General features: G+C 37.2%; 3 protein-coding genes across 4 annotated transcripts; 2 read left to right on the top strand and 1 right to left on the bottom strand.

Moving 5' to 3' along the window:
• Positions 1-23: 23 nt before the first annotated feature.
• Positions 24-4,584, top strand: LOC133515932 (leucine-rich repeat protein soc-2 homolog). The gene has a single exon (XM_061848575.1). The coding sequence runs from the start codon at positions 427-429 to the stop codon at positions 2,128-2,130; it is 1,704 nt and encodes a 567-aa protein (XP_061704559.1). The 5' UTR covers positions 24-426; the 3' UTR covers positions 2,131-4,584.
• Positions 4,585-8,418: 3,834 nt separating this feature from the next.
• Positions 8,419-17,966, bottom strand: LOC133515934 (ras-related C3 botulinum toxin substrate 1). Of its 2 annotated transcripts, none has more exons than XM_061848582.1 (6): positions 17,751-17,966; positions 17,460-17,575; positions 14,656-14,805; positions 13,928-14,010; positions 13,015-13,175; positions 8,419-9,359 (listed from the first exon to the last, which is right to left on the bottom strand). In XM_061848582.1, exons 2-6 carry the CDS (start codon positions 17,573-17,575, stop codon positions 9,282-9,284), a joined length of 588 nt encoding a protein of 195 aa, XP_061704566.1. In that variant the 5' UTR covers positions 17,751-17,966; the 3' UTR covers positions 8,419-9,281. The 2 variants fall into 2 exon arrangements, with proteins under 2 accessions (XP_061704566.1, XP_061704565.1); XM_061848581.1 differs by having other exon boundaries at positions 17,657-17,965.
• A 43-nt stretch (positions 17,967-18,009) lies between these two features.
• On the top strand, positions 18,010-26,734 carry LOC133515930 (testin). Its single transcript, XM_061848574.1, has 6 exons — positions 18,010-18,150; positions 18,233-18,362; positions 18,495-18,647; positions 21,882-21,961; positions 23,435-23,593; positions 24,379-26,734. The coding sequence occupies exons 2-6, from the start codon at positions 18,233-18,235 to the stop codon at positions 25,963-25,965; spliced, it is 2,109 nt and encodes a 702-aa protein (XP_061704558.1). The 5' UTR covers positions 18,010-18,150; the 3' UTR covers positions 25,966-26,734.
• The last annotated feature ends 448 nt before the right edge of the window (positions 26,735-27,182 follow it).

Raw genomic sequence — 27,182 nt, 5'->3', positions numbered from 1 at the left:
CATAGATATAATAGGCCTCTGTGAGCTATTCGAGTCATTGCGGAAAACGTCAAAATGTTAAAAAATGTTTGAAGAATAAGCATGGCTAAACTACTCGAATCCAAGATTTGAACGGAAAAAAAGTTAGATTTTTCACCGATTTGCGACTGCCTAATTCAAGCGTCAATGTCTGTGATGTCTATTTTCAATTAATTTTCCACTGAAGAAGCTAATCATGTTAAGTTATTCAATCCGCAAATATTAATGATAGCGCACAATATTACTCAGTCTAGTAACAAAGAGGAAATAATCTACGTAATAGACGTAAACGGAATCACAAAATATTGATTGTTGCCTATCCAATGACATTACAAATGATGTCAAGTGTGTTTTAATTTATCAATAAAAACTTGCTGTTAAACCTAAACGGTGACAAAAACAAACGGAATGAATTTGGATAACTCTTCAAGAGAAAATTCAGAAGCATTAGATTCTATCGGTACAGTGAGCCCTCGGGAGAAGTGTCACGGCATGAGGGAGAAAAAGTTATCGACAGCGTCACTCACAAACACCGAGGGGGCGCGGCCGAAGGTGGTGACTGTGAAGCACCCTGAGTCCAACAAGCCCAAGCCCACCGCCAAGAAGAACAAGCCCATCCAAGCCGATCTCGACGTTATCAAAGAGTTCGTGCGATGCCGAGAAGAGGGGGTGCGCAGACTCGATCTCAGTAAGTCGTCTATCACATCTCTGCCTCCAAATGTCCGCGACCTGACTCACCTGGTCGAGTTCTATTTATATGGAAATAAGCTGGTGGCCCTACCAGCAGAGTTTGGATGTTTAACTAACCTTCAAACATTAGCATTAAATGAGAACTCACTGACCAGCCTGCCAGATTCCCTCGCTAATTTACGATGTTTGAAGGTTTTAGACTTACGTCACAACAAACTCAGTGACATACCTGAGGTTGTGTATAAACTTACTTCACTTACTACATTGTTCTTACGTTTTAACAGAATCAGAGTGGTTTGTGATGGCATAGCCAACCTAACAAATCTTACTATGTTGAGTTTAAGAGAAAATAAAATTAAGGAGCTAAGTTCTGGTGTTGGAAAACTTGTTAATCTGGTCACCTTTGATGTGTCCCACAATCATCTGGAGCACCTGCCCCAGGAAATTGGGAATTGTGTAAACTTGTCTACTCTAGACCTACAACACAATGATCTCCTAGATATACCCGAAACTATTGGGAACCTCCAGTCACTGACGCGCTTGGGTTTGCGCTACAATAGATTGACAGCCATACCTTCCACTCTAAGCAATTGCAAACACATGGATGAATTTAATGTAGAAGGTAATTCCATATCTCAACTCCCTGAAGGTCTCCTTTCCTGCCTCAATGAACTCACCAGTATCACTCTATCCCGTAACTCTTTTGCTAGTTACCCTGCCGGAGGACCTGCACAGTTCACTAATGCTTTCTCTATTAACTTGGAACACAATCAAATTGATAAAATCCCATATGGTATATTCACAAGGGCTAAGAATTTAACAAAGCTTAATATGAAAGAAAATTTATTGACCTCGCTGCCACTGGATGTTGGTACATGGGCCAACATGGTGGAGCTCAACCTGGGCACTAATCAGTTAACAAAGTTACCTGATGACATACAATGTCTTCAGAATTTGGAAGTGCTTATACTCTCTAATAATTTGTTGAAAAGAATTCCTCCTAGTATTGGGAGTCTTAGAAAATTGCGAGTTTTAGATTTGGAGGAGAACAAACTGGAAGTGTTGCCAAATGAAATAGGATTTCTCCAAGATTTGCAAAAGTTAATAGTACAATCTAATCAATTGACAACCCTGCCTCGCTCACTTGGGCATTTGACTAATCTGACATCATTGAGTGTGGGGGAGAATAATTTGCAGTATTTACCAGAAGAAATTGGCACTCTTGAGAACCTAGAATCGCTATATTTAAATGACAATCCCAATTTGTGCAATCTGCCATTTGAACTGGCTTTATGTGTTAGTCTACAAATCATGAGTATTGAGAATTGTCCATTAACTGCCTTGCCCCCTGAGGTGGTGTCCTCCGGCCCGTCCCTTGTCATCCAGTATTTAAAGTCCCAGGGTCCATATAGGGCAATGTGATATCAAGATGATTGTTTACCAGCCAGTGAGAGCACTTAAGCTTCACTTGTGTTTGAGGGGTAAACTTCCAGGCAAGTTTCAAGTAAAATTGTATACTCAAAAGTAAAAGTCCTTTTTATGGTTGGAAAAACATGTTTTATTCCAATAAAACAGCAACATTATATGTAGTATGAACGGTTAGGAATTTTCCAATAACGATAGGTAGAAGGAAATCAAATTTTATATAACTTAAGTTACATTTCCTTGATAAAATAATTCCAATATGAACTATGTATGACTAAATTGTTTCGAGCTTCCTTGATAATAACAAATAGTTATGTTAAGCATTAGATCTTCCCAAGTTACTGTTTATTATTTTAATATGTTATACCTTTAAAATGATGTTGATCAATGTATATAGATATTGTATTTTTTTATTTATATAACTTTAAAATGTTATTTGTCCAAGCAAACAAACATTTATATATGTATAATTTATGTAATTGCAAATGAAATTTCTTCTTACATATTATCATTATGTAAGTAAGCACAAATATTAGTTTCAATCAATTTATAATTATAAACCAGCAAGCAAATATCAAATTAATTATTAACATGCTGCGAAAACTCAAAATAATTTTATTCTTTTTCTACAGGGCTAAACACTTTTTGTGTATATGAAGTTTTGTAGCATTTTAACATCATGATGTCAGCATCTGCAAATAGTTCGTGAAAGTATGTTAATAATGTGATGAGTCATGCATAATTGTGAGGTTCTAATTGATCTTCCCTTAGTAATATGTTGTAACCAGCTGGATCTCAACACTTTGTCATGTGTAGCATAAGTTTGTGAAGATCATTTTGTTTACTGATAGAAGTACATATTAAGTGTCATAGTAGAACTTGCTCATGTTTGTATAGCTATCTTTGATGTTATTTCGATAGTACTGTCTATATTCAACAGCATTTGAATTAGTTTAAGCTCCCTTGGTATGATAATAGCAGGAAATGAGCTTGTTTATTTAAATATTATCTTTATACTAAGTTAGTGGAGGTATTTATTGATTTTTTGACACAATTTATTTATTGTGAAGTTGTGTACTATGATAAATGTTGATAGGTGTGCTGTCCTATATTAATGCATTTATTTTCTTATTAATTATAGTAAATACTACTTTAATATAGATGTGTATATGACATTTTGTTAAGAATAAATGTGTATTTCATATGATTTGTGTAATTGTTAGATGGGATATGTTTTATTCTCACATCACAATGTTTTATTTGCTATTATATTTACCAGCTTTACTGGCTCTATTGTCCAGAGCGTGAATGCGCACATGTTATGGTAAGACTTTTAAAATAAATTATAGTTGTGCATTTGGTCACATCATGCTTTAATTTCAATAATTTACTATGTTAGATACCTATGATATAATTTTTGTACTAGTCAATGAGTTTTTGGTCTACAAAAAATATAAAATTATTTTACTACTAGGTACTCTGAAAACTATAATGGTCATAACTAATAAGTAATGATATGAAAAAGCATGTTTGTGTACTGTACAGTTAGCTGGAGAAGAAAGTACCATCAGCACCGTTTTGGCTCTAGAAGAGTCTGCACAGTGTAGGTACCTTATTCCGTGGCAATAGAGTTGAAATTTGAAATTGTTGTCGTCGATGTACCAATGTTGTAGACACTAGGGGAGGTTTACTTTAAACGAAGAACGACCTTTTTATAGGTTGTCAAATTTTTATAGGCCCACGGCACCTATATTCTTAAACTGCCACCACTGTTAAAGTAATGCCAAAAATTGTCTTTGTCGCATTTGCGCCAATACGGGTTGCGCCTCTTCATCTCTTGGATTTATATACTAAGAAAGGATGCAACATGAGTATTTGTTTGGGCATATGGGGTGAAGAATAGTGTCGCTATAAACGTACCCTAATCGTTTTGTGTTCTCATGTCCCGTCCTCAAAAAACAAGATGGGAAATAGAACCTAAGGATTTAGTTACCCGATAATTGTTCTCTTAAATTGTGCTCTAATTGCATTTAAAGCATTATTTTTATTCCTATTGGGTCTAGCAATTACAAGCATGACATTGCTGTGAGGCTATTTGTTTTTTAATCTTTAAAATGTACCTATAACCAATATAATCCAATGCAATTATAATTAAAACATCATACTTTGATGAAGACCGAGATACTGACTTCCGGTAGTAAAATGTTAGTGGAATGTATATTCTCTGGATGTTTAAGACAGTAAATGTTTACATTTAATAATAAGACAATTAAGATTTCATGACATACATAATTTTGCTTTACAAAATTTTATTAGGGAAGTGCCCTGTTACAAAGAATTTGAAGAGTCTTCAAATAAAACTTGTTCTAATAATGTTGATCCGTGTGTAGGTAACAATGTTTTGAATTTATGTAAACATGATTATATTATATGAAATAAAATATGATTATATTTATTTGTTTCTTTTAAGTAGCAAGAGGGCTTGTTTCATGTGTACTTTAAAAACCCTCGCCAACATTATAACAGCACCATCTAGCGAACCACCTATCTAAGAACCATGTCAACAGATAAAACGGATTTTAAAAATCACTTCGTGGTTTTAGAGCCCCTTTCTTCGCTTAACATTCTGAATTTCAATCTTACTCGAGGCTTAACACATTCACTGCCAGCAACCCGCTAGGCCAGTTCTCTGTTCGTAGGGGCTTTTCGATACATACGGGTTTCCCGTGTTATCGGCAGTGATCGGTATAAGCAGAGTATAAAACCTAAACTTGGTACAACAAAGTTTTAAATAGGTCGTTTATTTTACGCCTATTGCATTGATTGTGTTGGATAAAAACGGGGAATGTATTGTTATTTACCGTATTAATTCAATTTCATTTACTTAGTACGTTTATACGTTTTATAAGTATATATAAAATGTTATCACAAGGCAGTCTCCACTTAATTTTTGGGTGTATCTACTGATGAAGGATTATAAAATGACGGTGGAGTCTGTATTTCCGTCGTCACCTAGCGATAGGTAGAAGTTATTTCAACCCGTAACATCCTTATACAATATCCTCGAACATTTCATGTCAAGTTGCGTTTGGTCATGTCGTCAACAAGGACAAAACAATAATAAATTCAATAATTTATTAAGTGCAGTTTTACACATGATTTAGTATTAAATTGCGCATTTTGTTCTTATATAAATAATTGAATAGGTACCTATTTATATACACAATCGTTACTTTAAAAGCGTTTTCTGGAAATAAAAGCGGCCTAGTACAAAACGATTTTACGAAATTATATAAAACAAATGACGTACTCGTCACGATACATTGTAAATGCTTTGTTATTCTTAACCTAGGTTCTCATGCATACAAAAATATTTTGTCCTAACGAATGACTAAAGATTAACACGTTTATAAACATAATCGCGCATAGAAAGTGCACCATTGAGAAACCATTCAAGTATGATACAGGTCCGCACTATCGGCTTTTTGCGCTAGATATTTAAATTTATGGGTAATTTTTTAAATAGATGGACTTCAACCGCTCCCTCTGTTCTTAGGGAGGTCGCACACTTTTTGTAATTTGGTCGTGATACAGTCGGTCAGTCGCGATGGTGTTGTTGGTTATGCACCCTCGCACAAGTAAACAGCGCGTCAGCATCGCGACAGTCGCACGTTTGGATCGCTCCTACATCGCTTCTGTCGCGCGTTGCAACCGACCGTCTAAGAAATTAATCGGTTTAAAGTTCAGGGCGTAATTCTATAGGCTGGTAGCATATTCAGTACAAAATTGCTTGTGCCGCACACTGGTGGAATCCCCCCTTAATAGTGATAAGTTTTCGTACGTTAGTATTTACTTATCTGTGTTGTTATCTGTATATAATGTGGTTAAATGCCCTTTTTTCATAAGTTTTATATACCCATATAGCTTTCTCAGTAAGTTTTATATATAGACAGCATATAATTGAAACTTTGAACGCCATTTACTGGCGTTAGGCCGCGTTCCTACTATGTCGTAACGGCAGATAGTCGTGCGTCGTGGCCTGTATATTTAAATGGAGATGTTCACATACAGGACGGTAAGACTATCGTTGCGACATTGTGGAAACAGGGCCTTAGCGAGTGCTTTTACTTATGGTGTCAAAAGCGCTTGAGCGAATTTGTGTTCAGGGTTTGTCTGAACATGTTTTAGGCCAGATTAAATATGCACAATTTCAGCTATATCGACTTCAAAGATAAGTATACTATTTTCTCCTTATTACAAAGGCGTAAGGTGCAAAATTGTAACATACAGGATAACTGGTAATTCGACCTGTTCCTTGATACGGGTTATTCTAGAGCTCAACTGCAAAGATTTAAGCCCAGTCTACCAAAGGTTTGAACTTATTGGAAAGTTATTCGAGTTTTTAGTTTTTCTATACTTTTTTAAAAGAAATGGCATCAATTCCAAAAACTTTTGAAAAAAATACAATGAGTTTTGATTTGAACCCATTATTAATTTCTGAATGCTTCCATAATTTATGAAATGTTTTTGTATTCAAAATAATAGCTCGTTCATTCGCTATCGGAAAAATGTTTTGTTGCTATTTAAATGTAAGTATTTTATCCAAAATTACTAGTTTTAAGCCGAAAAGCTGTTTTTTTCGAGAATAACTAAAAACCCAAAAAACTTGAAAACCATTGAATTTAGACTTAGACACCTGGTTGACTAGGCTTACATCATTTCAAATGAGTCCTAGAATAACCTCTTTCAAAGAATAGGTCGAATTACTAGTCACCTGTATAAGGACGCCTTGACAGGTTATTCATAGAAAGATACAAGCAAATCTCGTCCTTATGGCAAGCGACAAAGTGGGACGTTTGCCGGCCGCGGACAAATATTTGACGTAGCTGCTAGCATATCTGGGTCAATCAATCAACTTTTTGTTCTTATAAAATACCAAATAAACAACTAAATAGGATATAACTGTCTACATAATACTAATTTAGACATTTTAGAAATCAAAAACTTTGCTTCGAGTTGCAGTATTTGCAGTGTCAAATCTAAATTGCCTAATGATTGTTAAATAAGGTTTCATTTTCAAATATTTAACTAGCATTTATGTTAACAGTTTTGAATGTTTCACTACACTTAAATCGACCACTTGGACTTGGACGCGACCAGTGGTAACGTTGAAAGCGAACGCAGCCGACGCGCACGAATGAGGGTAGACCGAGCGCGGTCTACGCAACGCAGACACCCACCCAGTATATATCTCCAGTTACCCGTGAACAAGATGCATGTAACTGCGTCGGAATATCGGGAGCTCAATAAAAACAATATAAAAGGTAATCACGGTTTATATCCCGGTCGATTTAAGTGTAGTGTAACATTTATGTTGTTCAATTCAACTCTAGGGACACTTTGTCTTAAATTACTTTGCAAATGGTTTCTCTTATAATGTGTCATGCCCTTGCAAATAGGACCGTACTGTACCTTGCGATAAGGTAAAAAAGGGACCTTACAGCAATTCTACTGTTAGGTTATTTTTGTAGCTAGGTGAATCAACTTTTTGTGTATCGTTGCCAATGTTGCCATGGTTACGTTCCTTTGGGCAACTTATAAAACTCGGTCTCTATGATATTACATTTACTAAAAAAATGTTTTTTTTTTTTTTTTGGTAAATATAAGCCCTTTCCATAACTAAGCATGTTAGTTAAATTTGATACATTTATTGTCCCCTGGACAACCGGACTGAATGACAACAAAAAAAAAGTTCATTCACCCACCTACACTTAGATCCCTGAAGTCCAAGTTAACGACACAAATTATCTCGCTCTCTTCCAAACAACCAAACAGATAATCACTTAAATAGCTGCAATGTATACTGTCAATAGTAAAAATACTAAGTCAAAATGAAAATACGTATCAAAAGACATACCTACAGGTTATTTCGATCACGCTCGTACAAACTGTTAGCTACTAAAGTTATGTATTATTTTATAAAGCATATGATACGTTCGTAAGTAACCACAACAAATATATTTCTTCAAACTCATACAAATATAAATGCTTAATTTTAAAAGTAAGGACGCTAAACACGACGAAATTCGTACATTGACCCGCGTGTTTCCTATACTTTATCGCACGTGCGTTGCGTAAATTATACTGGTGTCTCGCCCATGATGCTGGCGGTCAATGCCACTGTTTGAGCGGGACAGCAATATACATAATTATGCGCGTGCGATAGAGATAGAAACAGGCCCCTCAATGTTCGAAATTCTTAGTACTTGGCGTCCTTTAGAAATATTTTCGCAACTAAATTATTGAACATATTGAGTATGTCAATATAACTAGCGTCTAAGGTCAGTCCTTGTTCGGAAGTCGCATAAGAATATATCTCAAAAGCTTCCTATCGAGGTTGCATGTACAAAAATAATAGTATTCATTTTATTCTTAACAGTAACAATTTGTTTCTAACCGCTGGAGATTCTTTACAATAATATCTACACATATTTACTGACACTTATATCTATTCATAAATCTTTGGCATAACCATTTGCTTTCTACAGCAATATATAAATTGTGATGATCTGAATATCACATGCATAAAAAAGTTGAATGTTGTCTATGGCACATTTAAAAGGGAGCGGTACTGATACAATTTCAAAGAAATTGCCGAAGGAAGCATTTGACATATTTGGTAAGTATACGGAATTTTTAATTTAGTAATATACAAGATATCACTAAGCCACTTTTTAAATAAAGATTTTTCAAAAGAGAGGCAGGAAAACTAAATGTTAATTGCTGAATTGGAGCATGAAATATCGTTTGCGAACAAAATCAGTCTAATAAATAAAATCTAAACGGCTGTTTCTTTTTCAAGTTTTGAATACTGATTCATTCATATTCGTAAGCAATCTGGATCTAGAGATAGATTTTGATCGCGATTGTTCTATTTATATAAAAAATTTAATGGCCGCCATTTGTTAATCTGAGAAGGAAGCGCCTATTCGAGAGAGCATTTTGAGATTTGCAGTTAATTTACCAGCTAAGAGAGTATTCAGGTATGAGCAACGATATAACGGATTGTGAGCAAGTGACCGGTGTAGAAACAGATTATTACTGTTGGAGATTCAACTGCTGTCACGTTCAGTGCTGTCTTGGCATATTTACATGATGAGACATTTCCGCTGATGCCTCTTCTGAGGCTCCGGCCGCAGCACCGCGCGCACGGCCTCGTCGAACACCTGCAAGAAACAACGACAAATAAGTATAGGTAAATGTAGGTTTGCATAAAGTAGTCCCGTAAGAGCCCTTTCCCACGACGCCCAGGGAGGTCCAGTTCAGCGGGAGCGGGATTCTACTGAATCCTGCAAAAACTAGTCGTTTGTTCACACGCACACTAGTTTGGACCTTGTTTTTGGCGTTAGAGCACGTCCCCAGTCTCCGCACCACATCTAGTAACAGACGAAATGCAGAAAGCTTCCATTAGACTATATAGTTTGGCAAGCCATTTCCGTCAGTAGAAAACGGCAGCAAATTAAAAAATGTAGGCGCGAAGGGTTGTCCTCCCATAGAAAATTTAAATTTCGCGCAGAGTATATATAGTATACGTTAAATATACGTAAACATTAAACTGAATCCTGGTTTTTAGGGTTCCGTAGCCAAATGGCAAAAAACGGAACCCTTATAGATTCGTCATGTCCGTCTGTCTGTCCGATTCTGTCACAGCCACTTTTTTCCGAAACTATAAGAGCTGTACTGTTCAAACTTAGTAAGTGGATGTATTCTATGAACCGCATTAAGATTTTCACACAAAAATAGAAAAAAAACAATAAATTTTGGGGGTTCCCCATACTTAGAACTGAAACTCAAAAATATTTTTTCATCAAACCCATACGTATGGGGTATCTATGGATAGGTCTTCAAAAATGATATTGAGGTTTCTAATATCATTTTTTTCTAAAATGAATAGTTTGCGCGAGAGACACTTCCAAAGTGGTAAAATGTGTCCCCCCCCCCCCCCGTAACTTCTAAAATAACAGAATGAAAAATCTAAAAAAAATATATGATATACATTGCCATGTAAACTTCCACCGAAAATTGGTTTGAACGAGATCTAGTAAGTAGTTTTTTTTTAATACGTCATGAAATTAAATTTTTTTTTTTTTTTCAACATACCCATACATGTGGGGTATCTATGGATAGGTCTTCAAAAATGATATTAAGGTTTCTAATATAATTTTTTTCTAAACTGAATAGTTTGCGCGAGAGAACCTCCCAAAGTGAAAAAAAGTGTGTCCCCCCCCCCCCGTAACTTCTAAAATAACAGAATGAAAAATCAAAAAAAAATATATGATATACATTGCCATGTAAACTTCCACCGAAAATTGGTTTGAACGAGATCTAGTAAGTAGTTTTTTTTAATACGTCATGAAATTAAAAAAATTTTTTTTTTTTCAACATACCCATACATGTGGGGTATCTATGGATAGGTCTTCAAAAATGATATTAAGGTTTTTAATATAATTTTTTTCTAAACTGAATAGTTTGCGCGAGAGAACCTCCCAAAGTGAAAAAAAGTGTGTCCCCCCCCCCCTGTAACTTCTAAAATAACAGAATGAAAAATCTAAAAAAAATATATGATATACATTACGATGCAAACTTCTAACGAAAATTGGTTTGAACGAGATCTAGTGAGTAGTTTTTTTTAATACGTCATAAAATTAAAAAAAAATTTTTTTTCGTCAAACCCATACGTGTGGGGTATCTATGGATAGGTCTTCAAAAATGATATTTAGGTTCCTAATATAATTTTTTTCTAAAGTGAATAGTTTGCGCGAGAGACACTACCAAAGTGGTAAAATGTGTGTCCAAAGTGGTAAAATGTTGAACGAGATCTAGTAGTTTAAGTAGTTTTTTTTTAATACGTCATAAAGGAACCCTTCATGGGCGAGTCCAACTCGCACTTGGCCGCTTTTACTGGAAAATGTCATCCATGCTGCGGCGGAAATGCTGCAGCACATATTGAGTCGGCGTCTTTTTTCGACTACTCAATCGTGACAAAAAAAAATCTAGTACCTAGGTACTAGATTTTTTTTTGTCACGATTGTGTAGTAATTAGTTTTATCAGTATAGTAGACCTAAGTTTTAGTTTTTTTTAATAAGTTTATTATTTTTTACAATGTTTTGGAATAAAGTTTTTATCTATCTATCTATCCAGTCTGAAGTGGCCAACTATTACAATATAGGTAATCACGGTTTATATCCCGGTCGATTTAAGTCTAGTGAAATTAACCGTGATTACCGTGAATCGTTTAAAACTGAAACTATACTTGCTTTACTCTGGTGGCAATATCGAACAGTAAATTTCAACATCCATTAAGGATGTAACCTCAGTAGTCCGCAATGTAATGTAACTAACTAAACTCGCATGCTAGTTCGCGCGCCGCCTAAAAATGAGCCCTATTAATCACCTAACATAACGTTTGAGGTCCAATGTGCAACTTATGCGTTTTCTCCAAAACACACTTCAAAATAAACTTTAATTTAATGAAGTAGAGCTCTTTTGTACACAATCGTGTTCTAGTGATACTTCAAAACCGTATAAAGCCTTCCTTGTTCTTGAATCATGGAGGCGGGCCATTGCCAGTACTAGGAGAAAAGTACAATAAAGAAATTGGAGAATATTTAAGGAATGTGTCGAACATTATAGACTTTAATCGCACGGAAGCAGTGATAGTGGTGACGGCGCATAGAGAAGAGGATGTAGTGACGATATCGTCGGCCGAGCGGCACGAGATGGTTTACGATTATAACAACTTCCCAGCGGAGAGTTACAAGTGGAAACACAAGGCGCCTGGAGCGCCAAAGTTGGCACGCAGCGTACACGCAGCGTTTACGGTCGCTGGTATTCCTGCAGCATTAGATTCGCTACGCGGATGGGATCATGGAACATTCATCCCTATGATGCTCGCGGACCCCGCCGCGCGAATCCCGATTCTTCAAATATCTATTTTAAAGAACCAGAACGCCGAAGCCAACAGCACAGAGGCCCTTTTAGACAAATTTGATGTTATGTAATACACCAGCTAGAACCCATTCACGGGTACAAATAGATACTCGTAAATCGGTCCCAGCTGGTGTAGGGGCTATTGTAAATAAAGTGGAGAAGAGGGCCGGTTATGGTGTTGAACTTTGGCTGGTCAAAAGATTGGGCTATTGTAAAGAGATCCGGACACCTGCCATAACAATGCTTGAACACGTTATCGAGGCAGGCGGTGACTTGCCGCTGACTAGATGGGCCCCTGAAACTGCCGTCGTAAAGACGACCAGGAGCAACACCGGTGTGAGTGGCTCAGGAGTGTCGAGAGGTGTGCGCCGTTTTCTACCCAGTGGCTGATAACAGCCACTGTGCCAACTCGCGTCTTATGCATCTTTCACTTCCACCCCCGGAGCATATAGCTCTAACGATTCCTCTATGGACGGCCAATGAATCTGGCTTGCCGTCTCCGACGAAGACACGCCGGAGACGGAGACCCTGACCAACTCTCGGGAACACTCGGGTCCGTGGGGTCGTAACTCCCCAACAGCTCGCCACAAGCTGCCCTGCGGGCTTATTATTATTATTATTTTAAGTATAAATTATAGTATTTCCAAAATATGTTTTACGTTAAACGGCTATTAGGTTAACAAATCCAAAATTTTAAAAATCCAGCAGTCCCTTGGTTGTGATAGCATGTTACACGAGAGATAAGACTACCGTCACCCTTCACCTTCATTCATTCATTCCTCTAATGTTTCTCTATTGCTTTATATGTGACTGATAAAGAGGCAGATAACGAGATTTCGATGCCGTTATCTGTGGTAGGCCTTCCGACTACAAGTACGTGGGTAACTGACCTGTTTGAGCCCGCGTTGCGTTAGCGCCGAGCACTCCATGTACTTGACGGCCCTAATTTTGTTCGCCAGCTTCTGTCCCTGTTCTCGCTTTAGCGGTGACATGCCCTGCTCGGACAGCAGGCTGAGTGTCTCGCGGTCATCTCGCAAGTCGATCTTTGTCCCTGGCATATGAATGAGAATTAAGTTACTACAAATACAGAGCTCTCTCTCAAAATATCCAAAGGATTTCTCTCTAATACCCGTTTATTAGGCTAAGTGCTTAAGAGCTGTGTGATCTGAGATAACTGACCTCTTTTTTAAGAAAAAACCCATTTTTAAGTCAGGTGTTTGGGGTATTCAATGATTTGTTCTTAAATATGTTAATACTTGAACATGCACCACGAAAACACGACGATTTGGAACAAGGTCATAAATTAAATATTAATTAAAATACAATATTCTGCTAACAGTAGCAATAGCATTAGGTTAATAGTAATTAACATAGTAAAATAGATGTGCTGGAAAAGTTATGATTTAGGTGTTTTGTCTCTTTAATATTATAAATAATAAATAAATAAATATTATAGGACATTATTACACAAATTGACTAAGTCCCACAGTAAGCTCAATAAGGCTTGTGTTGAGGGTACTTAGACAACGATATATATAATTATTTATAAATACTTAAATACATAGAAAACACCCATGACTCAGAAACAAATATCCATGCTCGTCACACGAATAAATGCCCTTACCAGGATTTGAACCCGGGACCATCAGCTTCGTAGGCAGGGTCACTACCCACTAGGCCAAACCGGTCGTCAAAATCGTCATTATTATTATTGGGTTTTTGTATAATTTTATGTGGTGCGTGGCTTAGAAGGTATGATAACATGTCTTACGCATAGTTAAATTTTTTAATTATTTTACTCACCAACTAAAATAATAGGTGCGTCAGGGCAGTGGTGTTTAATTTCTGGATACCATTTGGAAGTAACATTTTCGTATGATGACGGGCTGAAATAAAAATATACTATTATTGACCTCATACTACATACCAACACAAATGAGTCATTGTATTTGAGATGACACAAGTCTAATTAGTAAACAACTGTTGTTGCAGAAATGACTGAGCTGGTTCTTAACAACTAAATTGAGGAAGTAAACAATTTAATTCAACAAATGTGTGATCAAATAAAAGGATATAAGAAATAATATCATAAAGTATGCATGTTTCAAGTAAACTTACTTGACTTATATCTTTTTATTTTGTGTGTAGTTACACAATAGTAAAAAAACTGATGTTACCTTAAAAGGAGGTTGACCAGTCTTTAAAATTTGCAAATCTTGTGTCAAAACAAAACTAACACAAGTACCTAAAACACTTGCAACTCTATTTCCATCTGCATAATATACAAACTTGATTGTTCAATGGAAACAGTTTTAAAAGCCTTTCTTTATTACAAATAGTCTACAAAAAAAAAATGTTAAAAAAAAACATAAACATACCATTACTTTAAAGATAGTGAGTAGTTACATCATTTTAGAGTAGTTGGAATTATGACATTCAGTCAATTGAATTTCAAATAGCCTGCCCAAGTATGCTACGCAAAGGGCTAGTATGTGTGGGCTGAGAAGGCAAACAAGTTTATTATGAGTTACCTTGTGACACTAAAGCATATGAGGAAGACATCAGTCTGTGGGTAGCTTAAAGGCCTAAGTCTGTCATAATCCTCTTGCCCCGCTGTGTCCCACAGGCCTAGAGAGACTGCTACTCCGTCCACCACCATTGGTGCTGAATAGTTGTCAAATCTGTGAATAGAGTAATATTGTGGGATTACAATTAAGCAAACGAACATTACTTCTTTTTCGTCGAGGATAGTGCTATTACCATGCAACTAACAAAGTCGAAAAAGTTCAAAATTCAAACAACATACAAGGTGTATTACTGCATTCGTTAGTTATGCGGTATTGCATATCCCTGACTTTATATTATTACACTTAAAATAACTTCAAAAGCAGTGGTTGAATGGAATTACATTTGATGGGTTTGGGAATTTCAAACTGTCCACTAGCACACTTGTGTGAGAACACTTCATGCCAAGAGAACCTATTATTCTCCTGTACATGGGAGATTAGCTGGCAGTTGCTTGGGGAAAAAAAAAATGTAACAAGACTAGAATTACAGTCGCCATCAGATATTTCGAAGCAGCCAAGGTGTCCAAACAAATTTCTGAGCAAGACTAAATTTCAATAAATTCTGCACACTGCTATTGCCATTTATATCATAACTATTGCAATGGCAAAAAAATCTGAGCACGTGTTTCGAAGAAGAAGAAGTCGAAAATATCTGATCGCACAAACTGTCAAACGTATCTAAGCAATAAGGGCTTTCACAAAAATCTGCTCATTTGAGGACATTATACTGTATGTGTTTACTATTCGTCGTATAATTGGTTAGCTAATAGTGTGGTACAGTCACGTCTGAAAATATTGATACCTTAATATATGGGCAATAAAGTCGTGTATACATATTTTTGGAACTTTTTTCATATCGATATTTTCAGACGTGACCGTACGAGTTAAGAAAAGACTAGGTAACATTAACTCTCAACCACTTATGTCTTCCTAGTACCCGTACAAATACTCTATCCTCTATTTATCGTCTTTTATAATTTCTTGAAGGATTTTTTTTATTATATATTGTACTTTATGATCTTACATTTTAGACGTGTTTTTGCATTGCTTATAAATGCAACTATGTGGAAAATAGCCATCAAAATAGTGACCCAAATGCTCGTGCTTGTATAATTTTCTTCATACCTTTTAATATGCTATGCTAGCCTAGTACTAGTCATATTTTGTCTTGGATAAATCGGAAACACTCACTACTTCGTAATAACTTAAACAATCCTAGTCATTCGAACCTTAATTTACGGACTGATACTTTATCATTATCACTTGTCACCATGCCTGTCACGTTCTAACAAGTAAACGCGAAAGTGACGGGCATAGTGACAAGTGATAAAAATGGAACCATGCTGCCACCGCAGGGCTTGTTAGCTATTTTTTGATACTCACTTTTATACTCATTCACAACTTAAGACACTGATTCTCAGATTGGGTTATAAAACTTCTAAGATCCCATGCTACCCTAGTTCTCCTTCTGAATTAACTAAGACTATGCTCACGATGTGGCTCGGTGACAAAAACCAAGCATTCCGAATAGCTGATACTTACTATTCTCACACTATTAAAATCAACAGCTGACACGCAAGACGCGTAAAGAGGGACACATATATCTTTTGACGTTACGTTACTCTTCTCGTGAATTGTCAAAATTTTAAATACGAAATTCACGTTATAGTTTGTTCAGGCTGCCTTAACTAAAGGCACATTAATGCAAAAGCTAAAGGTATATTTTGTTTTAATGTGCAGATCTTTGTGAACACCCTAATTGCTGAGATACCTTTGACATTTTGTGCGATCAGATATTTTCAACTGGACGTGTGAAAAGAAATTATTGAAAAAACACATGCTCAGTTTTTGTTGCCATTGCAATAGTTATGATATAAATGCCATTTGCAGTGTGCAGAATTTATTGAAATTTAGTCTTGCTCAGAAATATTTGGACACCTTGGCTGCTTCGATATATCTGATGGCGACTGTACAACTGCAAAGGGAAAATACTAATCTAAGTTTAGAACTTGTAAATACAAGATTTTAATAATTTGTACTGTAGGAGTTAGGTGAAAAAAATAATTTAAAATTACAATTACATTTTTCCATGAAAATAAAATGTAAAATGCTTGTTAGGGAAACTTGAATCTTGTTATAAGATAGTAGATTAGGTTGAAATTATTTTGAATTTCAAAAATTTTACTCCAATATTAACTTGTTTTCTTCATCATATATGTTCAAATAAATTCTGCCAAAAATGGAGTATATAACTACATTTTGTTGCACATTGGGCCTTATAAGGATATGCAATAACAATGTTCTACATAAATTGAGGCTAATGATAAAACTAGTTCTCAATGTACTGGTAATTCTATGAAACTAATAATAAGTTGATGAGGTTTTACTCATTGAAAAAAATTATTAATGACTCAACCTGGCAAATTTTTTGAGAAAGTTAGTGCTACTTTAGATATAAATTTCTATGCATTTGAATATACTTTGATATTGTTTTATTACCAGTCACAAAACTATGACAGTGTGGTTTGTAAACACTGAACATAGCTAGGTATGACATGCAATGTTTGAGATATCATGTTTGATTCCTAAGGCTAAGTATTTTATATATATATTTCATAATATTTATAATAACTATTATTTTATTTAAGGTTCAGATGTTCTAGATATATTCAATTTTAGAAGAAAAATTAAAATAAAATGCGAAGCAACAACAGATGTCCATTATTTACTTTTCGTAAAATTCCAATATGATTAATATTGATACTTACACTGTGGGTACATATTCACCAGGAAAACTGTCTGTGGTGTACGATATAAGCATGCACGTCTTTCCGACAGTGCCATCACCGACAACCACGCACTTGATTGGTCTTCCTGAAGACATCTACGAAGAAAATACATAAATCGTACCAGATCCAAACTATGAGTCATTTCAATAAGAAACATTAAATGGATTACTATTTACCTTCTCCTTAAGTTGCCTACGATTTATCACAAACAGAAAACTATAAGTGACACACAAAATTTATACAAAATCTATAAATAGGGATAAACCTCACTTTTTGGGAAGGAAAGGAAACGCATTCACAGCAAAGATGGATTATGGCTGGACATCATGATTTCTGTAATCTCTGGATTAGTGACATGACTGCAGATTAGGCAACATTTGTATTTGTCTATGGTAATCTGTCAGAGTGTGAAAATAATGAGATGAAATACATACTGCCAACCGTAAAGACTTCTACAGACCTTGCTACCACCAGTTGAACGTCAAACTAAACTTTATCTGTATTGTTATCTGTCAATATATATATATATATATATATATATGTTACAGCGTGCTGTCAATCTTCTTTGTAGATTAGTGTAGATTATACATTATTTTGCGGAATAATTATTTACAAACTGTTGTTCCGACAGTCAGGCGCATGAAATCAAATGTAACTTAATTCTGAAAACGTAAGTATTTATGGCGATTATAGTGTTCCTCAAATTAAGTATTTTTTATTTGGATATTGGACAAAGAAGTTTCTGTTTTCAGATGAGTGAGTCATGTGTAGAAACTCCTGAAGCGCCGGCTTGGTTATCGAAACTTGAGAGCCAACGTGAGAAGCTGAGCAAAGCCCGTCTCGGGCACGACAGCGGCGCCGGTGCTCCTTGTAATTCTTGTGGTAAGCTTGGGAGTCACAAATTACAATGTTGCATTCTATTTACATATTCTTTGTTGGTTACCACGTATTAATTTAATTACTGTTGTCTATGCTCGTTTCTTACCCCTTATGTTTAAATAAATGTTTTAACAGGTCCATCATGCCCTGGGCTAGACCTGCACTTCTGGCGCAAGGTGTGTCGCTCGTGCCATTGCAGTAAAGACGTGCACGACGTCCAGGACGATGACCTCTCCGGGTGGGCGCAGTTTGAGCTCCTTGGGACAGCCAAGCCTAAGAAAGCTTCAAGTGAGTGGTTGTATTCATGTGTTGACACTGTCTAAGACACATATGCTTACTTAACAAATTGCTTTTGGGAAAAGAAAACCACTGAATTGAATACAATTATAATGTCCCATAATATCAGAATTTGATGGGGATATGGCAGCTTGCTCTTGATTACTTCTGAAAAAATTGGTCCGATATTGCCAAAGTAAAAGATTTATGGAAAAAAGAGGGAGGGCTTTGCCTCAAAGTGAGATTTTACATTCAAAGTTTTTACAAATTTATAGTTTTCATGTTTTATATGACAATATGACTTGCCAAATTCTAGGTCAACAGGACCGGACAATTTTGATTCCCTTGAGAGTGTCAATATATATGTTTTTTGTGCCATTAATGGCTGTATCTTTTTTTTATGTTAACTTAGATGTTTGTTATTTTCACAGCTTCAATGAAATGTAGACCTAGTTTTAATTTCAATTCGATGCATCCATGCATTCTTGACAGACAGATAGACGGATAACAAAGTGATCCTATAAGGGTTCCTTTTTTTCCTTTTGAGGTACAGAACCCTAAAAATCTACAAAATAGTTATTTCATGGACCCTAGAAAAGAACTTCTATGGTAAACCAAAACCACAACCAAAATTCCTAATTCTAATTATTTAAAGTATTTTCCCATAATTTTACATATTAGTTTGTGTATTGACTTTTCTTCTATTTATGGTTTTCCATTTGTTGATTTTTTCCTGTACCTAACTCATCTATGATATGTTAGAGTCGTACCAAGACAAGTTTGCAACGATTTTTGATAACACATGCAGTGTTATTATATTTAAGTAGAAGAAAATAAATGCAGTATAAATGAATTTAAGAAAAGGTTAAAAAAAACCGGCAAAGTGCGTGTCGGACTCGCACAGGAAGGGTTCCGTACGTATCTATAAAAACGGTCACCCATCCAAGTACTGACTCTGCCCCATGTTGCTTAACTTCGGCGATTGGATGAGAACCTCGAGATTGGAAAGAAATATTTATTTTATTCTGTTTTTAGTATTTGTTGTTATAGTGGCAACAAAAATACATAATCTGTAGAAATTTCAACTGGCTAACTATCACGGTTCAGGAGATACAGCCTGGTGATAGACGGACGGACGGACAGCGGAGTCTCAGTAATAGGATCCCGTTTGACCCTTTGGGTACGGAACCCTAAAAACGTTACTGGAAAATTTACCCTAACAATATTGCTTTGAAATTAACCTGAATTAGTTGTTAAAGTACTGGTGACTATTTGGTTTTTGTTTGTTTTTATATTCATAAAAGCTTGCGTGTTCGCTTTACACATAGTACCTAAGCTTAGTATTAAGTGCATAGCATAGATATTAAAATGGATAAATGAGCGCTATCTCTCCAACAAACTGCGACCGCAGTTTGGCGAGGAATAAAGTGGTGTCACAATTAGGGCTTCCAATCCCGCATGCCCTTGCGGGATCTCGGTATCGGCGGGACCAAGATTTTTTTCTGGTGCGGGATCCCGGTATAAAGGGATCCCGCGTTTGTTGATAAAAAAAGGTTAAAAGTTAACAAACTAACATTAAATAAGAAATCAATTAAGATAAGTTCTCTTAACAAAAACAATGGAACGATTAACCAGGCGGGCGACCACGCGCAACGCATCTTAGCTGTTAGTTTTCACGCATGCGTAGTCCGTGTGCGTTGCGCGCGCCGCGCCGCCGGCCGCCGTCGTCTCGCTCGTCAGTGTCCGAGCGACAGCGCTCGCAAAAGCATGTGTCCCCGTTATACTTTTCAATCCCGCAAATCCCGCGGATCCCGCATGTCTAATCCCGCAGTAAGCGGGAGTGAAAAATCGTGCGGGATCTCGGTATTTCGAGATCTCGGTATACCGAGATTGGAAGCCCTAGTCACAATGTTATGTACCTTTATGATAAATAAACTAAAAAAAAAATTTCATAGAAGTTTGACATTTAAAATGACACTGCCGTTGCATATTAAAATCGTTGCCTACTTGTCTTGGTATGACTCTATCCATGTTCAATCAGACTTTAGTTATTTTGTATGAATAATTATCAAACTACTTAGTCAGGTCATAAGTTCTGTCAAAAAGGTTTTGACTAATGAAAAAGCTGTAGGTACAGGGGGCCTACCGCGAAAATATAAATACGCAATTTGCAGGGATCTTTCTCTTTTACTCTCAGTTAGACGTAATTAGAGTGACAGAGAAAAATGCCCGCAATCGACGAACTTAGATTTTCGCGGTTATAGCGCAGATCCCTTATTCTTATTATTCATACATATGGTTTGAAAGCTTATTTAATGCTGAATTACTTACAATATCTATTGCTGTCTCAGTTTTGCATAGTTCTATGTAACATTCAGTAAAATTTTATAAAACAACATGCGAAAAATACGCGACCTGTTCAAGGTGATTTTAATATCTATTTATTTATTGTTCTTTATTAACAGGGTTATATCTTACATAAAATAAAAGCCGGATCTTTTATCTTTCTCAAAATATATAATTCATGTGTATTGGTATCTACAACCTAAAAGAAGTAATTATTACTTGTCTAATTCATGTCTAGTAACAACTACATAAATTACTTATCTTTCATTTTGTACTGGTATGTATTGGTAGATATTAGTTATAAAACTGTGTATTGGTATTGCCAAATTTCAACTGTACCTGTTTTACCAAAACTACTTGTACCAAAAGTACTAAAAGTACCCCAAGTTCGAGCTGAAGTACAGACTGGTCGGAGAACAAAATGCTGGTGATAAAATAATGTTCTAATAAAGTACGTTCATACAAATAAACAATTGAACCAATTTTTTTAATGTGATACTGATTTTTACTCCCTTTTGTAAAGTATAATTTTTCACAATCGTATTCGCGTCTAAGGAAAATCCCAAAATAAATAAGTAGTAAATAAAGACGCAATCTATATATTTATGATCAGTATGAAACAAGCTTTCAAATCATGGCAAACTTTTTGTATTAGAAGCTTTGTATTACATTTTATCAGTTAAAACCTTTGTGATAGAACTTATGACCTAACTAACTTATTGTTAGGTATTTATTACTAATAACTTATTGTTAGAATGAATTGTTGCTTTCTGTTAACACATTTGGTCTGGCAATATCTACAGATGTTGCATATACCACTTAATTGAAGTTGCTGGTCTGACATGTTTCATAATCATATGTTAAGAGTTTTTCTTATTAGTTGTCATAATTTTTTTGCAGTGCCCCTCATAAAGATTCGTGGAGTGACAGACAAGCCTGTTAAACTAGACTGGGTGCCTCCAAATGCTTCTACTGAGTTGGTATGTTTCAACTTTTTTTTTTAAAGAACACTGCAGAAGTAAGTTTAAAATTTTTATCAGCACTTTATTTTATGTGGTATAATGAAAGAATAATCATGATGGTTGATACTCGTACATCATGATTATTACTTGCTATTTATGTATTTCGAAATTTTACTGCATAGTGTGCCTGATTTAAACCAAGCTAACTTCTGCAAAGAAAAGTTTTTTATCATCCTAAAAAACAAGCTAAAACTTTTAAAACTCTGAAGTACTGGGAGGCTATGAGATCAAATTTACATTTATAAATGTCACATATTTGGTTTTATTGTTACTTTTAGTGGCATCAGTGCTAATCGGTAATGCCGCCTGTTCATACTCAAAACAAACATCATCAGGACTTCCATTGCTGATAATGTAATATCATATCAGTAGCTTTGACGTAGAATCTGTTGATATATTTTTATCCTTATCAATGGAAGTAGCCATATTTACAATGATTCTCTATATAAATAACATATAGCATGTAAACATCAAATCTTATCCTGTAACTACCCAGAGGCCTATAAATGGACCTTCCATTACATTGTATTTTGAATTTTAATTTTGACAAATCAAAATTGCATTTGGCAAGTTTTGATTTATGGGCTTACGATGTAAATAATATTGCTTACAATAATCTATGGCCAGCTTCAGAGAAAAGGTACTATAACTTCTATGCAGGGGTGGGTAACTTTTGTGACTGACTGTACTATGCACTATGCAGTTATCTCAGTATTGTAAGAAATGAGGATTGATGGTTAGTCAGGTCATAAGTTTTGTCACTAAGAATTTTAATGGTAAAACCGTCATAAGACCTGTCCTTATGTATGTATCAGAGTGTCGGGCCCTAAATAAAGGTATGAACAGAGATTGCATGTGACAGATATGAGAATTCTGAAATGGATGTGTAGTGGGATGAGGATGGATGAAATAAGGAATGAATATATAAGAAGATGCCTGAAAGTTGGACCCATAACAGAAAAACCTAGCCTAGTGTGGTGCGGGTATGTGATGCGGGGGGATGAAGGTCATGTCACATGAAAGGTATTAGGAATTAATGTGGAGGAAAAAGTGAATGGACTGTGTGAGACGATATGAAAAAAAAAACAGGTGAATGATGAGATGACGAACGACAGAGAGGTATGTCAGGTATGGAGGAATAAGACATGCTGTGCCGACCCCAGGTGATGGCAAAAGGGCAAGCGAATGATGATGAGAGATATATGTTACGATGGGTACAAACTGAATATACAATTAGGTTTTTTAGGAAGGACAAGGATCCAGTATTTCTGTTGTTATAAAAAATAATTTTACTTATTTTGTAAGCTTTCTACTACCTTCGCGGTCCTTCTCACCTGAACTTGAAAATGAGAAGTTTCTTATTCGAAATAGGTATGCTTGAGAAGATCCTTTAAATTTTCGTTTCAATTAATGTTCACCATGTGCCTTCAGGTGTCGGAGTACATGTCGTGCCTGGGCTCGCTGGCGCCGGTGTCGGGGTCCGAGGCGGCTCGCCGGCGCCGCGCGCAGCTCCGCACGCAGCTGCCGCCCCACGACGTGGCGCCCGCCATCCGCAACCACGCCACCGACCAGGAGAAGTCGGAACACACGGTCAGTATGCAGTCTATATGACGAAAAAATAACTCCGGTCACTGACCAGCTCTCTGAAATGACTGAGCTCTGCAGAGAGAGAATTCAACCGGGGTGCCCTATCAACGTTGCAAGAAGAAGTCACCGTGAAGGCAGACGGGGCAGGTGTCGGTACATCCACAACCACGCCACTGACTAGAAATCGGAGAACACGATGTGCAAGCAGGTTTCGGAACACCCAGCCGCAAAATTGCATTGCCACTTTATGAATGAACTTATTCATAATATAGCCATGCAGTTTTGCTTTGTATATGGTGTGCACAGCTCCGTCGTTTCCGTGCTCATCACAAATAAATGCTGTCACTACTAACTACAACATATGATGCTCTTCAATGCTGAAATCCACCACCACAATTCATTGATGTTAATACGTTTTAACGGTCTTTAACTATGCAATAGCAATTAAAATAGCAAACATTGAGTGCATAAGGCCTGCACAAACCGGCGGAGCGCAGCGCAGATCACTTGAAAATTTATCAATGTGTCCTTTTCCCCATTTCACGTTGAATGTTCTGAGTCCAACCTCGGAGCATCACGGAGGATTTTTAGTCCGCGGCATTGAGGAGCACGTTCTAGGATACCGTGACGGCAGGTATCGCGGGGGATTATCCCTCCTCAGTGTGCTCTGCGCGAAGCAAATCCTCCTTTGCTGCGCTCCGCCGGTTTGCGCAGGCCTTTAATAAGCACAAATTTACTGGTGTTGCAAGTGTACTCGACGTCTAAACCTAAAATTACATTGCTTTCAGGAATACATTACGCGCATTAAAGAAAATGTCGTCGGTATGGGTAACGTGGTCAGAGTGGGGCCTCTTCAGAGCGGAGAAATTTACTCGGTCGAGAACAGCAAGTCTCACTCGGGTACCAAGTCCTACGCTCTGCCTTTGAAGATATCCAACGTTTCCAGGGGCGTGAAGTACAACATTGTCCCAAAGAATGCTTCAGACAAGAAACTGGTTCTTGACTCACAGGGAAATGTTGTGAGCAGCGCTGCTAACTTGCCGGACTACAAAAATAGCCCAATTCTCAGTCACGTCGTTAAAGACAAGCTCAACGTGATGCGCATCGAGTCTGACAGAATCAAAAGTGCTATCGAGCACGGCCCTGTCTATGACAAACTACTTAAAAGTCTGAACGATTTAAACATTCCTGTCACAAATGATGTCTACTTACAGCCTATCAAGCTCTTCCGCGAGGAGTACAATAAAAATCCTCAGTTTAAAGAGGAGACAAACGAGTTTGCCAAGGCTCTCGGTGCTCATGCCATGCCGGACCTCTGGCCGACTAGTAATAACAACGTTCTGGGCACCGCCAAGATGTTGGAGAGCAGACTCCAAAAGGGAACTATTTTCGCTCCGAATGGAGAGATTTGGAGCTGGAAGCATGAACCGACTACTCCCGAGCACAGCGGCACAATTTGCTCCACAAAGATCAATCCCCAGTATTCTACAACTACTAAACCGCCTAATCAGGTAGAGCCTCAGCAGACGGCTCCTTTGAGGGATTATCTTAGGAGCCAGTCGGAAGAGGACTTGCCGCCGCCTCCGCTGCCCAACTACAGCACCTACCCGGGAGGCGCGGCTGCGGACTGGAACAACCCTCCCGCCGGCAGCGCCGCTCCCGACAACATGAGCTATCAAGTCTCGCCGCAAGATAGCCTATATGGCGAGCAAATAGATCCAATCATAGATCAGCTCTCTGAAATGACTCTAAGCCCCGCCGAGATGGAATTCAATAGGAAACTTTACAACGAGGGGGTGCCGTGTCAACGTTGTAAGAAGTCTATGTTCGCCGGCGAAGTCGCGGTGAAGGCGGAGAGGGCGGGGCAAGAGGCTATTTGGCATCCCCAATGCTTCACTTGTAGTAAATGTGGCGAGCTGCTGGCGGATCTCGTGTACTTCTTCTACAAAGACGAAATTTACTGCGCCAGGGATTTGGCTAACGTGTTGGAGATTCCTCGCTGCGCCGGCTGCGACGAGCTGATATTCACGCGGCCGTACACCGCGGCGGAGGGGCGCGCGTTCCACGTGCAACACTTCTGTTGCTACCACTGCGACGCGCCGCTCGGCGGGAAGAAGTACGTGCCCGACGACAAGACAGGTCTGCCCATATGCTTGTCGTGCTACGACCAGTTCTACGCGGAGCGCTGCCGCGCGTGCGGCGGCGTCATCGGGCCGGAGCAGCAGGGCGTGTCGTGGAGCAACATGCACTGGCACGCCGACTGCTTCATATGTTCGGGAAGAATGTGCGGAAAGAGCCTCTTGAGTGGGCGTTTTGTCGTCAAGCAAGAGATGCCGTTCTGCAGCGTTCCTTGTGTTCAGAGTAGGGTTAAATAGACTTATATACTACATCGGAGATTTTATATGCCAATGTATAGATAGGTATTTTTACATGACGTTTAAAATAACTCAAAGGATATTTATGTGTGATGCAATATTACTGGGGCCAATTATATGATATACATTGCGAGTTGATATATTTTTATGAAGGGATTTTGCTATAGAAAGTATTATTATACATAATATTGTGTAGGCTGATAATCGGAGCGTAGAAAAGTAAGACATGTATGAAATGTTTGTTATATAATAAAACAAGTTGCATAATTTACAGTAAGTAATATATTTTTGTACTACGTTTTTAGGTAATTGACTGCCTAAGTATATATCCAGGGCAGGGGTTCCCAAACTGTGCGATGCGGCGCCCAGGTGTGCCGTAGACAGTAAAGAGGGTGAAGCAATCCTCCTCACCATGATACTTCTCTATTTCCAATAGCCTAGTTAGGTTAGGGCGCCAAGAATACATTTTAAACTTGCAAGTTGCAATTGGGAACCCCTGAAGGGAGCTGCAACTAGATATAACAATGACAACTAATTTGTTCACTTTGAACAGCTCTTACAAACCAGATACATGATAGGCCTTCATAGTACTGGATCTACTGATCCAGTAACTGGGTACCGGCTCATGCAGTTTAGACAAAGTATTCTAAAGCCATGGCAATGTATGTGATAGATAGTGATATAAGAGAAACTTCATATCATTCCTTGAAAAGTGCCATGTTGAGGTATTTTTGAATGTTTTGGGAAGTACAATAAAAAATATATATACTAATTTTGCATTTTACTATCATCCTGCACTTCTAGCGCAATTCCAAGTCGGACCTCACCTAGTCAATCATTTTTACTTGGGAAGTTTTGCTGTGTCCTCAGTTAGGCTTTAAGGACAGTGGATATTATATCCAAACACATTAGGATTGTCAAACTTGAGCAATCTTAATTTGAGCAAATTACATTAAGAGTTCTATCATTCTTGAGAATGTTCACCATTTACTATGGGAAATATTCTTGAGTGAGAACATTCTCCATACAAAATGGAGAACGGAGCTTATGATGTAGAAATGCCCAGGGATCAGAACAGGTTTTTTGCAAAAACTTCGAAATAACCATATATTTCATTTTATTTTATACTCTAAATGTAGGACTTGGTTGTGTAACACCTTCATATTATTAGATTGACCAATTAGAAATGAAATAGTTAACCAAGAACGAAAAACTAC

This window comes from Cydia pomonella, chromosome 3, assembly GCF_033807575.1.
Source record: "Cydia pomonella isolate Wapato2018A chromosome 3, ilCydPomo1, whole genome shotgun sequence".
NCBI lineage: Eukaryota > Metazoa > Arthropoda > Insecta > Lepidoptera > Tortricidae > Cydia > Cydia pomonella.
Note: the sequence above shows the minus strand (reverse complement) of the source record. Positions and strands in the feature narration are given on the sequence as shown.

What these genes read in the sequence shown, in the direction of transcription:
- LOC133515932 (XM_061848575.1), top strand. Translation starts at nt 427, where the DNA reads ATGAATTTGGATAACTCTTCAAGAGAAAATTCAGAAGCATTAGATTCT.
- LOC133515934 (XM_061848582.1), bottom strand. Translation starts at nt 17,575, where the DNA reads ATGTCTTCAGGAAGACCAATCAAGTGCGTGGTTGTCGGTGATGGCACT. An exon ending in GGTGAATATGTACCCACAGT is followed by an intron (nt 14,806 to 17,459) that starts GTAAGTATCAAT and finishes CTCTATTCACAG; the next exon opens with ATTTGACAACTATTCAGCAC. An exon ending in CGCAACGCGGGCTCAAACAG is followed by an intron (nt 9,360 to 13,014) that starts GTCAGTTACCCA and finishes TGTTTCTTGCAG; the next exon opens with GTGTTCGACGAGGCCGTGCG.
- LOC133515930 (XM_061848574.1), top strand. Translation starts at nt 18,233, where the DNA reads ATGAGTGAGTCATGTGTAGAAACTCCTGAAGCGCCGGCTTGGTTATCG. An exon ending in TGCTCCTTGTAATTCTTGTG is followed by an intron (nt 18,363 to 18,494) that starts GTAAGCTTGGGA and finishes ATGTTTTAACAG; the next exon opens with GTCCATCATGCCCTGGGCTA. An exon ending in AGGAGAAGTCGGAACACACG is followed by an intron (nt 23,594 to 24,378) that starts GTCAGTATGCAG and finishes CATTGCTTTCAG; the next exon opens with GAATACATTACGCGCATTAA.